The 15,380-nt window shown below is 41.0% G+C and overlaps 1 protein-coding gene across 3 annotated transcripts in view; it reads left to right on the top strand.

The window, feature by feature from the left end:
• The window catches only part of USP50 (ubiquitin specific peptidase 50), a 28,739-nt gene extending 16,393 nt beyond the window's left edge, over positions 1-12,346 (top strand). For all 3 annotated transcript variants that reach the window (XM_031661624.1, XM_031661625.1, XM_031661626.1), the window contains exons 6-7: positions 137-269; positions 12,308-12,346. In XM_031661624.1, coding sequence (XP_031517484.1) covers positions 137-269; positions 12,308-12,310 — 136 coding nt within the window. In that variant the 3' untranslated portion in view covers positions 12,311-12,346. The remainder of the gene's footprint in view (positions 1-136; positions 270-12,307) is intronic.
• Positions 12,347-15,380: the final 3,034 nt, after the last annotated feature.

Here is a 15,380-nt window from a genome sequence, read left to right as displayed (position 1 = left end):
CTCCCAACGTTGTGGGATTACAGGCATGAGCCACTGTGCCCAGCCAAGAAATTACTTTTAAGATACTTGGAATTTGTCATGTAGACAAATGAGTGGTTCACAAGCTTACTTTGTATTTTACACATTATCCCTGCAGGTTTGACATTCAGCGTACAACGAAAAGGAAGCTGAGAACGGATATTCATTACCCACTCACTAATTTGGACCTCACTCCTTATATTTGCCCAATTTTCCGGAAATATCCTAAATACAATCTCTGTGCAGTGGTGGTGAGTAAAAACAAACTGGTAAAAGTAACCCAATTTTGGCCGGGCGCGGTGGCTCACGCCTATAATCCCAGCATTTTCGGAGGCTGAAGCAGGCGGATCACGAGGTCGGGAGATCTAGACCATCCTGGCTAACACAGTGAGGCCTCATCTCTACTAAAAATACAAAAAAAAAAAAAAAATTAGCTGGGCGTGGTGGCGGGTACCAGTAGTCCCAGCTACTCGGGAGGCTGAGGCAGAAGAATGGTGTGAACCCGGGATGCAGAGCTTGCAGTGAGCCGAGATCGCTTCACTGCACTCCAGCCTAGGCAACAGAGCGAAACTCCGTCTCAAAAAAAAAAAAAAAAGTAACCCAATTGTAAAGAAAACTCTAGAATTATCTGCTCGAATCCCTATTTCTCCTGTCTCTCCCTGACTTCTTTTATGCCCTACTTTAAAAATATATAGACCAGGAAACTCTCCACTTTGACCTAGACAAGTAGAGGAACAAAGAAATAAAATATACTGTTCACTGCCTCTTTATTTTCTCTCCACTCAGTGGCTATTTTAGATCTAAGGATACTTGCAAATTGTGCTCCTAGAGGCAGCAGGAGAAGTTGGTTCCAGTAGCTTAACATTGCTTTTGAGACAGGGCCTTGCTCTGTTGCCCAGGCTGGAGTGCTGTCGGTGGCGCAATCACAGCTCACTGCAGCCTCCAACTCAGTGATCCTCCCGGAGTAGCTGAGACTACAGGCATGTGCATTTACAAGCAGCCGAGACTACACGCATGAAAATACAGGCATTTTTTTTTCTTTTAAAGTAGAGATGAGGTCTCGCTATGCTGCCCATGCTGGTCTTGACCTCCTGGGCTCAAGGGACCCTCCCACCCTGGCCCCTTAAAGTGCTGGGATTACAAGCATCAGCCACCAGGCCCAGCCTTTGATAGCTTTATGTTGAATAACCATGAACCACTTTGTGGCCAAAGCTGCAAAACAGTAGGTACATACTAGCCACAAGATTCAATGCCTGTATACAGCCAGGCCTAGAAAAACTCTGGGGTCCCCATGGTTCTAAGTCAACTATGATCAATGAAGATTTCCTGAAGGAAAGAAAGCATGGAGTATAATTTAGACCAAATCACCGGAATTCACATCAACCATCCCCAAGTAGCAAGCCTCTCTGGGTTTCTGTTCTGGATCACGGTGTTAAAGATCTGTCTCAGAACATACTCATATTTCAAATTGTACCTGGAGGCCCAGTTGTGTCTACATCAAATGGTTGAGACGCCCGCTGGAGCCTAGTATGATTCACGAGAGTCCACCGAAGTCTCATTTGCCTCTTCAGCTTATTGTTGAATTAGTGTCTTCTAAAATGTGAATCCCACTGGTCTTCCTCATTAGCAGCTCTCGGAACCGTACCTCCACACTTTAACAAAATTATCAGCTCAGTATTTTGTGTGTTCACTTCGAGCCTCGATATTCTCCTTTCCAATTTATCCTGCTCCCAAACATGGTTTTTCTTCTCTCACTTCCTTGCTTGGGAATCTAGAGTGGCCTTCTCTTCTCTGTTATATCAAATGCAGACTCGGATGTAGATTCCCAAACAGTGCAGGAACTGCCTCCCTTATACTTTACTATTTTTATTTCTCATATAGATGTTTCTGCTTTAAGAAAATCCAAATGACAAAAGTCTGAATTTAATATAAAAATTATAATTATTGCTGGGCTCAGTGGCTGCCTCTTGTATTAATAATTCCAGCAATTGTGGTGGCTGAGGTGGAAGGATTGTTTGGGGACAGGAGTTAGAGTCTATGGTAAGCTATGATTGCTCCTCTGCACTCCAGCCTGGGTGACAGGGCAAGACTCCATCTCTTTAAAAAAAAAAAAAAAAGTATGTGCATTATGGAAATATATATGTTTATATAAAACATCACCCCAAACCTCCTATAAATTCTTAGTCCTAGGCCAGGCACAGTGGCTCATGCCTGTAATCCCTGCACTTTGGGAGGCTGAGGTAGGAGGATCGCTTGAGTCCCGGAATTCAAGCCAGCAGCCCTGGCAACATGGCAAAACCCCATCTCTTAAAAAACAAAAAACAAAACAACAACAACAACAAAAACTTAGTTATTTTAGTAATCAAACTATTATTGGTTGATTAAGCGGCCAAAAGTTGGTTTTGAAAGAGAACTATATTTAGAATTTGCTGCAAATTGATTCATCAGAGATAAAAACTAAGCATCTGTGAGGCTGGGCATGGTGGCTCACATCTATAATCCCAGCACTTTGGGAGGCTGAGGTGGGCAGATCACCTGAGGTCAGGAGTTTGAGACCAGTCTTGCAAACATGGTGAAACCCCATCTCTACTAAAAATGGAAAAAAATTAGCTGGGTGTGGTGGCGGGTGCCTGTAATCCCAGCTACTCGGGAGGCTGAGGCAGGAGAATTGCTTGAACTTGGGAGGCAGAGGTTGCAGTGAGCGAGATTGGGCCACTGCACTCTAGCTTGAGCGAGTGAGACTTGGTCTCAAAAAAAAAAATAAAATAAAATAAAATAAAATAAAAAGCTAAGCATCTTTGAAATTGTGATGTATGACAGTAGGACTAAAACCATCTAGAGCTTTGCTACTTAAAGTGTAGCCCTCAGGAGAACCATAGCATTGGCACCACTTGTTAGAAATAAAAAATCTCAGGCCAGGCATGGTGGCTCACACCTGTAATCCTAGCACTTTGGGGGGCTGAGGTGGGCGGATCACGAGGTCAGGAGATTGAGACCAGCCTGGCCAACATGGTGAAACCCCATCTCTACTAAAAATACAAAAAAAAAAAAAAAAAATTAGCCGGGTGTGGTGGCATCTGCCTGTATTCCCAGCTACTCGGGAGGCTGAGGCAGGAGAATCACTTGAACCCGGGAGGCGGAGGTTGCAGTGAGCTGAGATTGCACCACTGTACTCCAGCCTGGACGACAGAGAGAGACTCCATCTCAGAAAAAAGAGAAAAAAAGAATCTCAGGCCCTATCTCAGGCTCACTGAATTAGAATCTGCATTTTAATATCCCTGTGTGGTTTCTGTGCATAATGAAGTTTAAGAAGCATACATCTCTAGACTAGAAGGGAAGGATTCCCCTGCGCCATCCTTAAAAGAGATTTATCCAGCCTTTGCATGAGCCCTTGAATAGTTTACTGCTTTGCGAGACAAGCTCTTTATTTGCTAGATTCTTTGTTAGATTTATTTTATGAACACTTACATAGCATTTGTTATGTATCAGGCACTGTTCTAGGCACTTTACAAATAAGCATTTAATCCTTATTCTAGCCTTTGAGGTAGGCACTCTGTATTATTCCCATTTTACAGAATGGGAAACAGGCACAGAGAGGTTAAATGATTTGCCCCAAATCATTCTGCCTACAAAGAGCAGAGCCAAGACCTGAACCCAGGCAGGCTGGCTCCAAACCGTCTTGCTCTCATCTCTGACACTGTGCTGCCTCTGATTGTTAAGCATGTCTCTATAGTGAGCCCAAATCTACCTTCCTCCTTGTAGAGTCTTCCCATTTGTCCTCATTCTGTCCTCTGAAGCAGTGATAGCAATATGTGTGTGGCTTACAGTTAACAAATGCTTGTACATATGCATTAGCAAAGCAAAATACCTTTTTTTCTTATACGTGTTCCTTCAAATATTTGAAAATGGCAATCATATGCTAACAATATCTAACTCCTTCAACCCTCCTCAAATCATTGGTTTCTAGAAAGAGTGTTTTTTAAAATGATGAAATACTTTAGGCACAGAAGTCTGAACGGAATAAGTAGTCATGCTATTTGCCACCTAGGTAAAGAAATAAAACACAGGCCAGGAGCAGTGGCTCACGCCTGTAGTCCCAGCACTTCGGGAGGCCGAGGCAGGAGGATTGCTTGAGCTCAAGAGTTGGAGACCAGCCTGGGCAACATGGTGAAACCCCATCTCTACAAAAAAATTAAAAAGTTAGCTGAGCGTGGTGGTACATACCTGTGGTCCTAGCTACTCAAGGGGCTGAGGTGGGAGGATCACTTGAGCTGGGGAGGTTGAGGCTGCAGCAAGCTGAGATAGTGCCGCTGCACTCCAGCCTAAGCAACAGAGGGAAACTCTGCCTAAAATAAAATAATAATATAATACTGTAGATAAAAATCCCCTGTGTATCTTTAATGATCTCACTCCCTTCCATTTCCTGATGTAACCATTACCCGAATTCGGTGTATATTATTCCCATGCATTCTTTTCCGCAAATGTTTGCATTCTCTGTTTTGCATATTCTCTATATCTGGTATCATATGGAACATATTCTTCTATAGATGCTTTTTCTCTTCAATATTATCTTTAATGATATTAATCCATCAATACATTAGCTTTTTAATTTATTAATATTTTAATTGATAAATCAAAATTTTATACATTAATGGGGTACAATGTCATGTTTTGAGAGATGTATGTACACGCGTGCACACACACACAATGTGGAATGATTAAATCAAGCTAACATATTCCTCACCTCACTTATTTTTTGTGGTGAGGCATTTGAAATTTGCTCAGCTATTTTGAAATACACGATACCTTTTATTTACGATAGTCACTCTGCCATGCAATAGGTGTCAGATCTCCTCACTGAAACTTTATACCCTTTGACCAAAAACTCCTCATTCCTCACTCCCCTCCCCAGCCTGTGGTAACCACCTCTACTCTCTACTTCGATGAGTTCAATTTTTTTTTAGATTCCACACGTAAGTGAAATCGTGCAGTATTTGTCTTTCTGTGCCTGGCTTGTTTCACTTAGCATAGTGTCCTCCAGTTCCATCCATGCTGTTGCAAATGGCAGAATTTCCTTTTTAAAGGCTGAATAGTGTTCCAAATATATCACATTTTCTTTATTCATTTATCCACTGACAGATGCTTAGTTTGATTCCATATCTTGGCTTTTGTGAATAATACTGCAATGAGCATGGGCATGTAGATATCCCTTCAACGTATCGATTCCAATTCCTTTGGATGTATATCCAGAAGTCAGATTGCTGGTAGTAGGGGTTTTTTGTTGTTGTTTTTAAAGACTGGGTTTTGCTCTGTCACCCAGGCTGGAGTACAGTGGCACAATCATGGCTCACTGCAGCCTTGAACTCCCAGGCTCAAGCGATCCTCCCACTTCAGCCTCCCAAGTATCTGAGACTACAGGCATGTGTTCCCACACCTGGCCTGGTTTTAGTTTTTCAAATCTTTATACCATTTTCCATAATAACAGTACTAATTTACATTCCCACCAGCAAAGTACAGGATTCCTTTATCTCCACATCTTTGCCAGCACTTGTTACCTTTCATCTTTGTGATAATAGCCATTCTAACAGGTGTGGGGTCATCACTCATTATGATTTTAATTTCTCTTTCCTTAATGCGTAATGATGTTGAACATTTTTGTCATGAACCCACTGGACATTTGTATGTCTTGAGAAATATCTGTTCTGGTTCTTTGTCCATTTTAAAATCAGGTTATTTGTTTTCTTGCTAATGAGTTGAGTTCTTATATATTTTAGATATTAACTGCTTATCAGATGTAGGGTTTGCAAATATTTTCACCTATTTGTGTTATCTCTCCCCTTAGTTAATTGTTTCCTTTGCTGTGCAGAAGCTTTCACATTTGATGCAATTCCCTTTGTCTGTTTTTGCTTTTATTGCCTGTGCTTTCAGGGTCACATTCAAAATGATCATTGCTCGGCCAGCGTTGTGGAGCTTCTCCAGGTTTACTTGTAGTTGTTTCATAGTTTCAGGTCTTATGCTGAAGTCTTTAATCCATTTTGAGCTGGTTTCTGTTTATGATATGAGATAAGGATCCACTTTGATTCTTCTGCCTGTGAATATCCAGTTTTCCTGACACTATTTATTTACTGTCCTTTCCCTATTTTATGTTCTTGGCACCTTTGTGGAAAATCATTTGACCATAAATGCCTGGGTTTATTTCTGAGCATTCCATCCTGTTCCACTGGTCTACAGGTCGGTTTTTATGCCAGAACATGCAGTTTTGATTATAACAGCTTTATGTAACAACATATTTTGAGATCAGGGAGTGCGATGCCTCCAGCTTTGTTCTTTTGGCCTGATTGTTTTGGCAATTTGGGGGTCTTTTGTCATTTCACATAAATTTAAGGATTTTTTTCTATTTCTGTAAAAAATTTCATTGGACGTTTCATAGAGATTGCATTGAATCTGTAGATTGCTTTACATAATATGGACATTTTAGCAATGTTAATTTTTCAAATCCAAGAATACAGGATATCTTTTCATTTATTTGTATTTTCTTCAGTTTCTTTCTTGGATATGTAGAGTCTTCAGTATCTTTCACCTCCTTGGTTAAATTGACACCTAAGTAGTTTTTGTTGTTTTTGCTATTGCAAATGGGATTATTTTCTTAATTTCTTTTTTGGATAGTTTGTCATTAATGTATAGAAATGCCACTGTGGCCGGATACAGTGGCTTATACCTGTAATCCCAGTTCTTTGGGAGGCTGAGGTGGGAGGATTGCTTGAGTCTGGGAGTTCAAGACCAGCCTGGACAACATAGGGCGACCCTGTCTCTACATAAAATTTTAAAAAATAGCCAAGTATAGTGGTGCACACCTGCTACTCCAGAGGCTGATGTGGAAGGATAGCTTGAGCCCAGGAGGTTGAAGCTGCAGTGAGCTGTGATTATGCCACTGCACTCCAGCCTGGGTGACAGAGCAAGACCCCATCTCACCAAAAAAAAAAGAAGTGCTACTGATTTTTATATGTTGATTCTGTATCCTGAAACTTTATTGAATTCATTTCAGTTCTAACAGTTTTTTTTGGTGGAGTTTTTAGGGTTTTCTCTATATAAGATCATGTCCTTAGCAAACAGAGAATTTCAGTTTTTCTTTTTCTATTGGCATGCCTTTCATTTCTTTCTCTTGCCTAATTGCGCTGGCTAGGAATTCCAGTACCGTGCTGAAAAGAAGTGGTGAGTGGCTGGATGTGGTGGCTCACTCCTGTAATCCCAGCACTTTGGGAGGCTGAGGCAGGCAGATCACTTGAGGTTAGGAGTTTGAGAACAACCTGGACAACATGGTGAAAACTTGTCATTACTAAAAATACAATAAAATTAGCCTAGCATGGTGGCACACACCTGTAGCCCCAGCTATTCAGGAGGCTGAGGCAGAAGAATTGCTTGAACCCGGGAGGCGGAAGTCTGCACCATTGCACTCCACCTGGGTGACAGTGTGAGACTCTGTCTCAAAAAATAAAATGAAATAAAAAATATGATGTTGAACTAGATCTGCTAGTATTTTGTTGAGGATTTTTGCATCTATGTTCATCAGGGCTATTGCCTTGTAATTTTCTTTTCTTGTACTGTCCTTGTCTGGCTTTAGTATCAGGGTATTATTGGCCTCATAAAATGAGTTTAGAGGTATTCTCTCTGGTTCAATTTATTGGAAGGGTTTGAGAAGGATTGATACTAGTTCTTTTTTAAATGTTGGGTAGAATTCAGCTGTAAAGTCGTCTGACCCTGAGCTTTTCTCTGATGGGAGACTTTATTACTAATTCAATTTCCTTGTTATTGATCTATTCTGCAACCTTCTCCTGGGCTCAACTGATCCTTCCACCTCAGCTTTCCTAGTAGCTGGGACTATAGGCACATGCCATCATGCCTGGCTAATTTTTGTATCTTTTGTAGAGATGGGCTCTCACTATATTGCCCAGGCTGGTCTCAAACTCCTGGGCCCATTTGGCCTTCCAGAGTGTTGGGATTACAGGCATGAGCCACCGTGCCTGGCCTTTTCAGATTTCCTGTTTCTCCATAGTTCAATTTTAGTAGGTTGTATGTACCTAGCAGTTTATGCATTTCTTCTAGGCTATCCAATTTGTTGGTGTATAATTGTTTATAGTAGTTTCTTAGGATCCTTTATATTTGTGTTATCAATTATAATGTGTCCTCTTGTTTCTGCTGTCTTTTGAGACGGAATCTTGGTCTATTGCCCAGGCTGGAGTGCAGTGGCACGATCTCGGCTCACTGCAATCTCTGCCTCCTGGATTCAAGTGATTCTCCTGCCTCAGCCTCCCAAGTAGCTAGAACTACAGGTGTGTGCCACTATGCCCAGCTAATGTTTTTATTTTTAGTACGGATGGAGTTTCACTGTGTTGGTTAGGCTGGTCTTGAACTCCTGACCTCAAGTGATCCACCTGCCTCGGCTTCCCAAAGTGCTGGATTACAGGCATGAGCCATTGCACTCGGCTTCATTTCTGATTTTGAGTTGTCTTTTTTTCTTAGTCTAGCTAATAGTTTGTCAATTTTGTTTATCTTTAAAAAAAAAAAAAACTCTTAGCTTCATTGATTTTGTTTTGTTGTTTTTCTAGTCCTTGTTTATTTCTGCTTTGACCTTTGTTATTTCCCTCCTTCTGCTAATTTTGGCCTTCGTCTGTTGTTCTTTCTCTAGTGCCTTGACATGTAGTGTTAGATTGTTGAGATCTTCTTTTTCTGAAATTGTTTTTAAAATTAATACATAATAATTGTACATACAAGGTACATGTGGTATTTTCATACATGTATACAATATGTACTGATCAAATTGGGGTATTTTAGCTGGGCACGGTGGCTCATGCCTGTAATCCCAGCACTTTGAGAGGTCAAGGCTAGTGGATCACCTGAGGTCAGGAGTTCAAGACTAGCTTGGCCAACGTGGTGAAACCCCATCTCTACTAAAAATACAAAAATTTGCTGAGCTTGGTGGCGTGTGCCTGTAGTCCCAGCTGCTCCGGAGGCTGAGGCAGGAGAATCACCTGCACCAGGGAGCTGGAGGTTGCAGTGAGCTGAGATAGTGCCATTGTACTCCAGCCTAGGCAACAGAGCAAAACTCCATCTTAAAACAAACAGAAGAACCAGATTGGGGTATTTAAGGTTTCCATCACCTCAAACTTTTATCATTTCTTTGAGTTGGAAGTATTTCCAATCTTCTAGCTATTTTGAAATATGCAAATAATATGCAGTTATCATTAACTATAGTCACTATTATGCTGTCAAACACTAGAACTTATTCCTTCTATCCATGTTTGTATCTATTAACCAGCCTCTCTCTTTATCCTCCCCAAGTCCTTTCCAGCCTCTGGTAACTATCTCTACCTCCATGAGATAAACTTTTTTTAGCCCTCACATATGAGTGAGAACATGCAACATTTGTCTTTCTGTGCCTGGCTTATTTCACTTAACATAATGACCTTCAGTTCCATCCATGGTACTGCAAATGATGAGATTTCATTCTTTTTAGGAATGAAGAATATTCCTTTTTTTTTTTTTTTTCTGGGAAGAGACAGAGTCAGCCAGGCGCAGTGGCTCACACCTGTAATCCCAGCACTTTGTGGGGCCAAGGCAGGCAGATCACTTGAGCCCAGGAGTTTGAGACCAGGCTGAGCAACATAGTGACACCCCATCTCTACAAAAAATACAAACATTAGCTGGGTATTGTGGCACATGCCTGTAGTCCCAGCCCCTAAGGAGGCTGAGGTGGGAGGATCACTTGAGCCCAGAAAGGTTGAGGCTGCAGTGAGCCGAGATCATGCCACTGCATTTCAGTCTGGGAGACAAAGGGAAACCCTATCGCAACAAAAAAAAAAAAAAAAAAAAAAAAGGGTCTCTCTCTGTCACCCAAGGCTAGAGTGCAGTGGTAAAATCATGGCTCATTACAACCTCAAATTCCTGGGCTTAAGAGATCCTCCCACCTCAGCTTCCCGAGTAGCTAAGACTACAGGTATGCACCACCATGCCCAACTAAATTTTTAATTCTTTTTTGTAGAGACAGAATTGCACTATGTTGCCCAAGCTGGTCTCCAATTACTGGCCTCAAGTTATCCTTCTGTCTTGACCTTCCAAAAATGTTGGGATTACAGGCACAAGCAGCTATACTATGACCAGCTCGTATCTTGGCTGTTGTGAATAGTGCTGCAGTAAACATAGGGGTGCAGGTATCCCTTTGATATGATTTTCTTTCCCTCGGATAAATGCCCAATAGTGGATTGCTGGATCATGTAACAGTTCTATTTTTAGTTCTCTGAGGAATCTCCGTGATGGTTTTCCATAACGGTTGTACTAATTTACATTCCCACCAACAGCATATAAGAGTTCCCTTTTCTTTGTATCCTTGCCAGCATTTGTTATTTTTTATCTTTTTGCATTCTAACTGAGGTAAGATGATATTTCAGGGTGGTTTTGATTTGCATTTGTTAGACGATTAGTGATGTTGAACATTTTTTCATATAGCTATTGGCTATTTGTCATCTTTTGAGAAATGTGTATTCATGTCCATTGTGTACTTTTGTGTTGTGTTGTGTTGTATTGTATTGTATTGTATTGTATTGTATTGTATTGTATTGTATTTTTTTGAGATGGAGTCTCGCTCTGTTGCCCACGCTGGAGTGCAGTGGCATGATCTCAGCTCACTGCAGCCTCTGCTTCCCAGGTTCAAGTGATTCTCCCACCTCAGCCTCCCGAGTAGCTGGGACTACAGGGGTGTGCCACCATGCCTGGCTACTTTTTGCATTTTTAGTAGAGATGAGATTTCACATGCTGCCCAGGCTGGTCTTGAACTTCTGACCTCAAGTGGTTCGCCCACCTCTGCCTCCCAAAGTGCTGGGATTACAAGTGTGAACCACCACGCCTGGCCCTTTGCCCACTTTTTAATGGGATTATTTGTTTTTTTGTTGTTGTTCAGTTGTTTGAATTCCTTGTATATTCTGGATATTAGTGCCTTATCAAATGAATAGTTTGCAAGTATTTTTTCCCCATTTTACATGTTGTCTCTTCATTCTGTTGAATGTTTTCTTTGCTATGCAGAAGCTTTTTAGTTTAACATAGTCCCATTTGTCTATTTTTCATTTTGTTGCCTGTGCTTTTAAGGCCTTAGCCATAAAATCTTTGCTTAGACCAATATCCTGAAACATTTTCTCTGTGTTATCTTCTAGTAGTTTTATAGTTTCAGGTCTTATGTTTAAGTCATTAATCCAGTTTGAGTTGATTTTTTTGTTTTAATGTGGTGAGAGATGGGGGTCTGGTTTTATTCTTCTGCAGATGGATACCAGTTTTTCCAGTACAATTTATTGAAGCAGGTGTCCTTTCCCCACTGTATGTTCTTGTCACCTTTTGAAAAATCAGTTGGCTGTAAATGCATGTATTTATTTATGGGCTTTCTATTCTGTTCCATTGGCCTATGTGTCTTGTTTTTATACCAATACCATACTGTTTTGGTTACTATAGTTTTATAGTGTATTTTAAAGTCAGGTAATGTGATGCCTTTCTTCTTTTCTGATATAGATGTTTATTGCTATAAATTTCCCCCTTAGAACTGCTTTTGTTGGCTGGGTGTGATGACTCACGTCAGTAATCCCAGCACTTTGGGGGGCCAAGGCTTGAGCCCAGAGACCAGCCATGGTGAAACCCTGTCTCTACAAAAATTGAAAAAATTACCCAGGCATAGTGGCACATGCCTGTAGTTGCAGCTACTTGGGAGGATGAGATGGGAGGATTACTTGAACCCAGGAGGTTGAGGCTGCAGTGAGCCGTGATCATGCCACTGTACTTCAGCCTGGGTGACAGTGAGACTAGGTCTCAAAAGAAAAAACAAACAAACAAAAAAACTGCTTTTGCTGCATATCATGAGTTTTTGTATGTTGTGTCTCCATTTTCATGTGTGTCAAGGTATTTTATGATTTCCTTTTTGATTTATTTTTGGACCCGTTGGTGATTCAGGAGTATACTGTTTAATTTCCACATATTTATGAATTTTCCATGATTTCCCCGTTATTGATTTCTGGTTTCATGCCATTGTGATTGGAAAAGGTACCTAATATGATTTCAATCCTTTTACTTTTTTTTTTTTTTTTTGAGATGGAGTTTTGCTCTTGTTGCCTAGGCTGGAGTCCAATGGTGCGATCTTTGCTAACTTTAACTTCTGCCTCCCAGGTTCAAGCAATTCTCCTGCCTCAGCCTCCTGAGTAGCTGGGATTACAGGCATCCATCATCACACCTAGCTGATTTTTTGTATTTTTAGTAAAGATGGAGTTTCGCCATGTTGGCCAGGCTGGTCTCTAACTTCTGACCTCAAGTGAACCACCCGCCTTAGCCTCTCAAAGTGCTGGGATTACAGGTATGAGCCACCACGCCTGGCCTCCTCTTACATTTTTAAAGTCTTATTATATGACCTCTAACATATGGAGAATGTTCTGCATGTGCTTGAGAATAATGTTTATTCTGTTGCTGTTAGATGGAATGTTCTGTATATGCCAGATCTGTTTAGTCTGAGTGTAATTCAAGTCCAATATTTCTATATTTTCTGTCTAGATAATGTGTTCATTGCTGCAAGTGGGGTATTGAAGTCCCCTACTGTTACTGCATTTCAGTCTCTCCCCTCATATTAGTAATTGCTTTATATGTTTAGGTGCTCTAACATTAGGTGTATGCATATATATTTATAATAGTTAGATCCTCCTGATGAATTGACCATTTTATCACTATACAATGACCTTCTTTGTCTCAGTTTACAGTTTTTGACTTAGTCTGTTTTGTCTAGTTATAGCTACCACTCTAGCTCTCTTTTGGTTTCCATTTACCTAGAATATCTGTTTCTATTTCTTCACTTTCAGTCTATATGTATCCCTACTGCCTCTCGTAGCTAGTATATTGTTGGGTCTGTTTCTTGTTTGTTTTTGAGTCGGAGTCTTTCTCTGTCACCCAGGCTGGAGTGCAGTGGCGTGATCTTGGCTCACTGCATCCTCTGCCTCCTAGGTTTAAGCAATTCTCCTGCGTCAGCCTCCCGAGTAGCTGGGATTACAGGTGCCCACCACCACGCTTGGCTAATTTTTGTATTTTTAGTAGGGATGGTGTTTCATCATGTTGACCAGTCTGGTCTTGATTTCCTGACCTCGTGATCCACCTGCTTTGGCCTCCCAAAGGGCTGGGATTACAGGCATGAGCCACTGCATCCGGCATGTTTTTTTGTTTATTTTTTTATCCATTTACACTTAAGATAATAATTGATATTTGCTACTGCCATTTTGTAATTAGTTTTCTGGTTATTTTTTAGAGCCTTTGTTTCTTCCTCTCTTGCTGTCTTCCTTTGTGATTTGATGGTTTTCTGTGGTGGTATGATTTGAATCCTTTCTTTTTAGGTTTTTGCTTTGTGGTTACCATGGAGATAACATAAAACATCTTTTACTTATTACAGGCTATTTTAAGCTGATAACAACTTAACATTTTAATAGCAATCAAAAATATACTTTTACTCCCCCTCAATATTTTATGATTTGATGTCAAAATTTACATTTCTGTAATTTGATTGATACATTAGCTTTAGTACACTCATTTTAACTGCCTTTATTAATCCATTGTAACTATCTATCATTTCTTCTGTTGCTGGGCAGTGAGGTTATATCAAATACTTTGCTTTTAGAAACAATACTGTAGAATGCATTGACACACACTTAACACGTAAATTTGTTTTTGTGTATGTGTATGCATGTGTATGTTTTACCAGACAAGAGAACTACAGTCCGAAATCTCTCCTTTAATCTATTAATGTAGTAAGTTACATCAACTGATTTATTCCTTAATTTTGTTTTTGCTAAAGATGTTTAAATATATATATATATACACACACACACACACACACACACACACACACGTATTTTACATCTATTATCACAACTGAGAGAGTAACCTATAATTCTCTTAGACTGCCCTTTTCTGTTTTGGGTATCAGTCTTATTAGAATAAGCCTCATGGGCTGGGCACAGTGGTTCACGCCTGTAATCCCAGCACTCTGGGAGGCTGAGGCGGGCGGATCATCTGAGATCAGGAGTTCGAGACCAGCCTGGCCAACATAGTGAAACCCCGTCTCTACTAAAAATACAAAAATTAGCCAGGCATGGTTGCACACGCCTATAATCTCAGCTACTCGGGAGGCTGAGGCGGGAGAATGGCGTGAACTCGGGAGGCAGAGGTTGCAGTGAGCTGAGATCACACCACTGCACTCTAGCCTGGGCGACAGAGCGAGATTCTGTCTCAACAACAACAACAACAACAACAACAACAAAACACGAGGCTCATAAAGTGAGTTTGGCACTCTTTTTTCTGGCACAGATTGTATAAAATAAAAATCTGTTTCTTGAAAATCTGTTAGAATTAAGCAGGAAAACCATCTGGTCTTGGAATTTCGTTTTTCTTGGTGGGTAGATTTTAAAATGCTGACTTAGGCTGTTTTAGCCATTATAGGTCTAGTCAGGGTTTCTATTTCTTCATTGTTTTTTTAAAAAATACTTTTTTCCTTTTTTTTTTTTTGAGACTGTGTCTCTTCTCTGTTTCCCAGGCTGATGTGTAGTGGTGCACAATCTCGGCTCATTGCAACCTCCGCCTCCTGAGCTCAAGTGATTCTCCCATCTCAGCCTCCTGAGTGATTGGGACTACAGGCAAATGCCATCATGCCCAGCTAATTAAAAAAAAAACTTGTAGGCCAGGGATGGTGGCTCACGCCTGTAATCCCAGCACTTTGGGAGGCTGAGGCAGGCGGATCATGAGGTCAGGAGATGGAGACCATCCTGGCCAATGTGGTGGAACCCCATCTCCACTAAAAATAAAAAAAATTAGCTGGGTGTGGTGGCATGCACCTGTAATCTCAGCTACTTGGGAGGCTGTGGCAGGAGAATCACTTAAACCCAGGAGGCGGAGGTTACAGTGAGCCGAGATCACGCCACTGCACTCCAGCCTGGCAACACAGTGAGACTCCATCTCAAAAAAAAAAAAAAAAAAAATTGTAGAGACAGGGTTTCTCCATGTTGCTCAGGCTGCTGTGGAACTCCTGGGCTTAAGCAGTTGGCCTGCCTCAGCCTCTCAAAGTGCTGGGAATACAGGTATGAGACACTGCCCCCGACCAAAAATAACCTTTATTGAAGTGAACATATATACAGAAAAGTACACAAACCACGAGGATAAAACTTGATGGATTTTCAAGTGAACATACCCATGTAACCAGCAGAACAGAGTTGAAACGGAATGTTAGCAGCACCCTATCTGCACTTGTACCTGCCTTCGAGTCTGGAAAACCACTGACTTCTGTCAGGACAAATTTA

Source organism: Papio anubis, unplaced genomic scaffold (assembly GCF_008728515.1).
Source record: "Papio anubis isolate 15944 unplaced genomic scaffold, Panubis1.0 scaffold206, whole genome shotgun sequence".
Lineage (NCBI taxonomy): Eukaryota > Metazoa > Chordata > Mammalia > Primates > Cercopithecidae > Papio > Papio anubis.
Note: the sequence above shows the minus strand (reverse complement) of the source record. Positions and strands in the feature narration are given on the sequence as shown.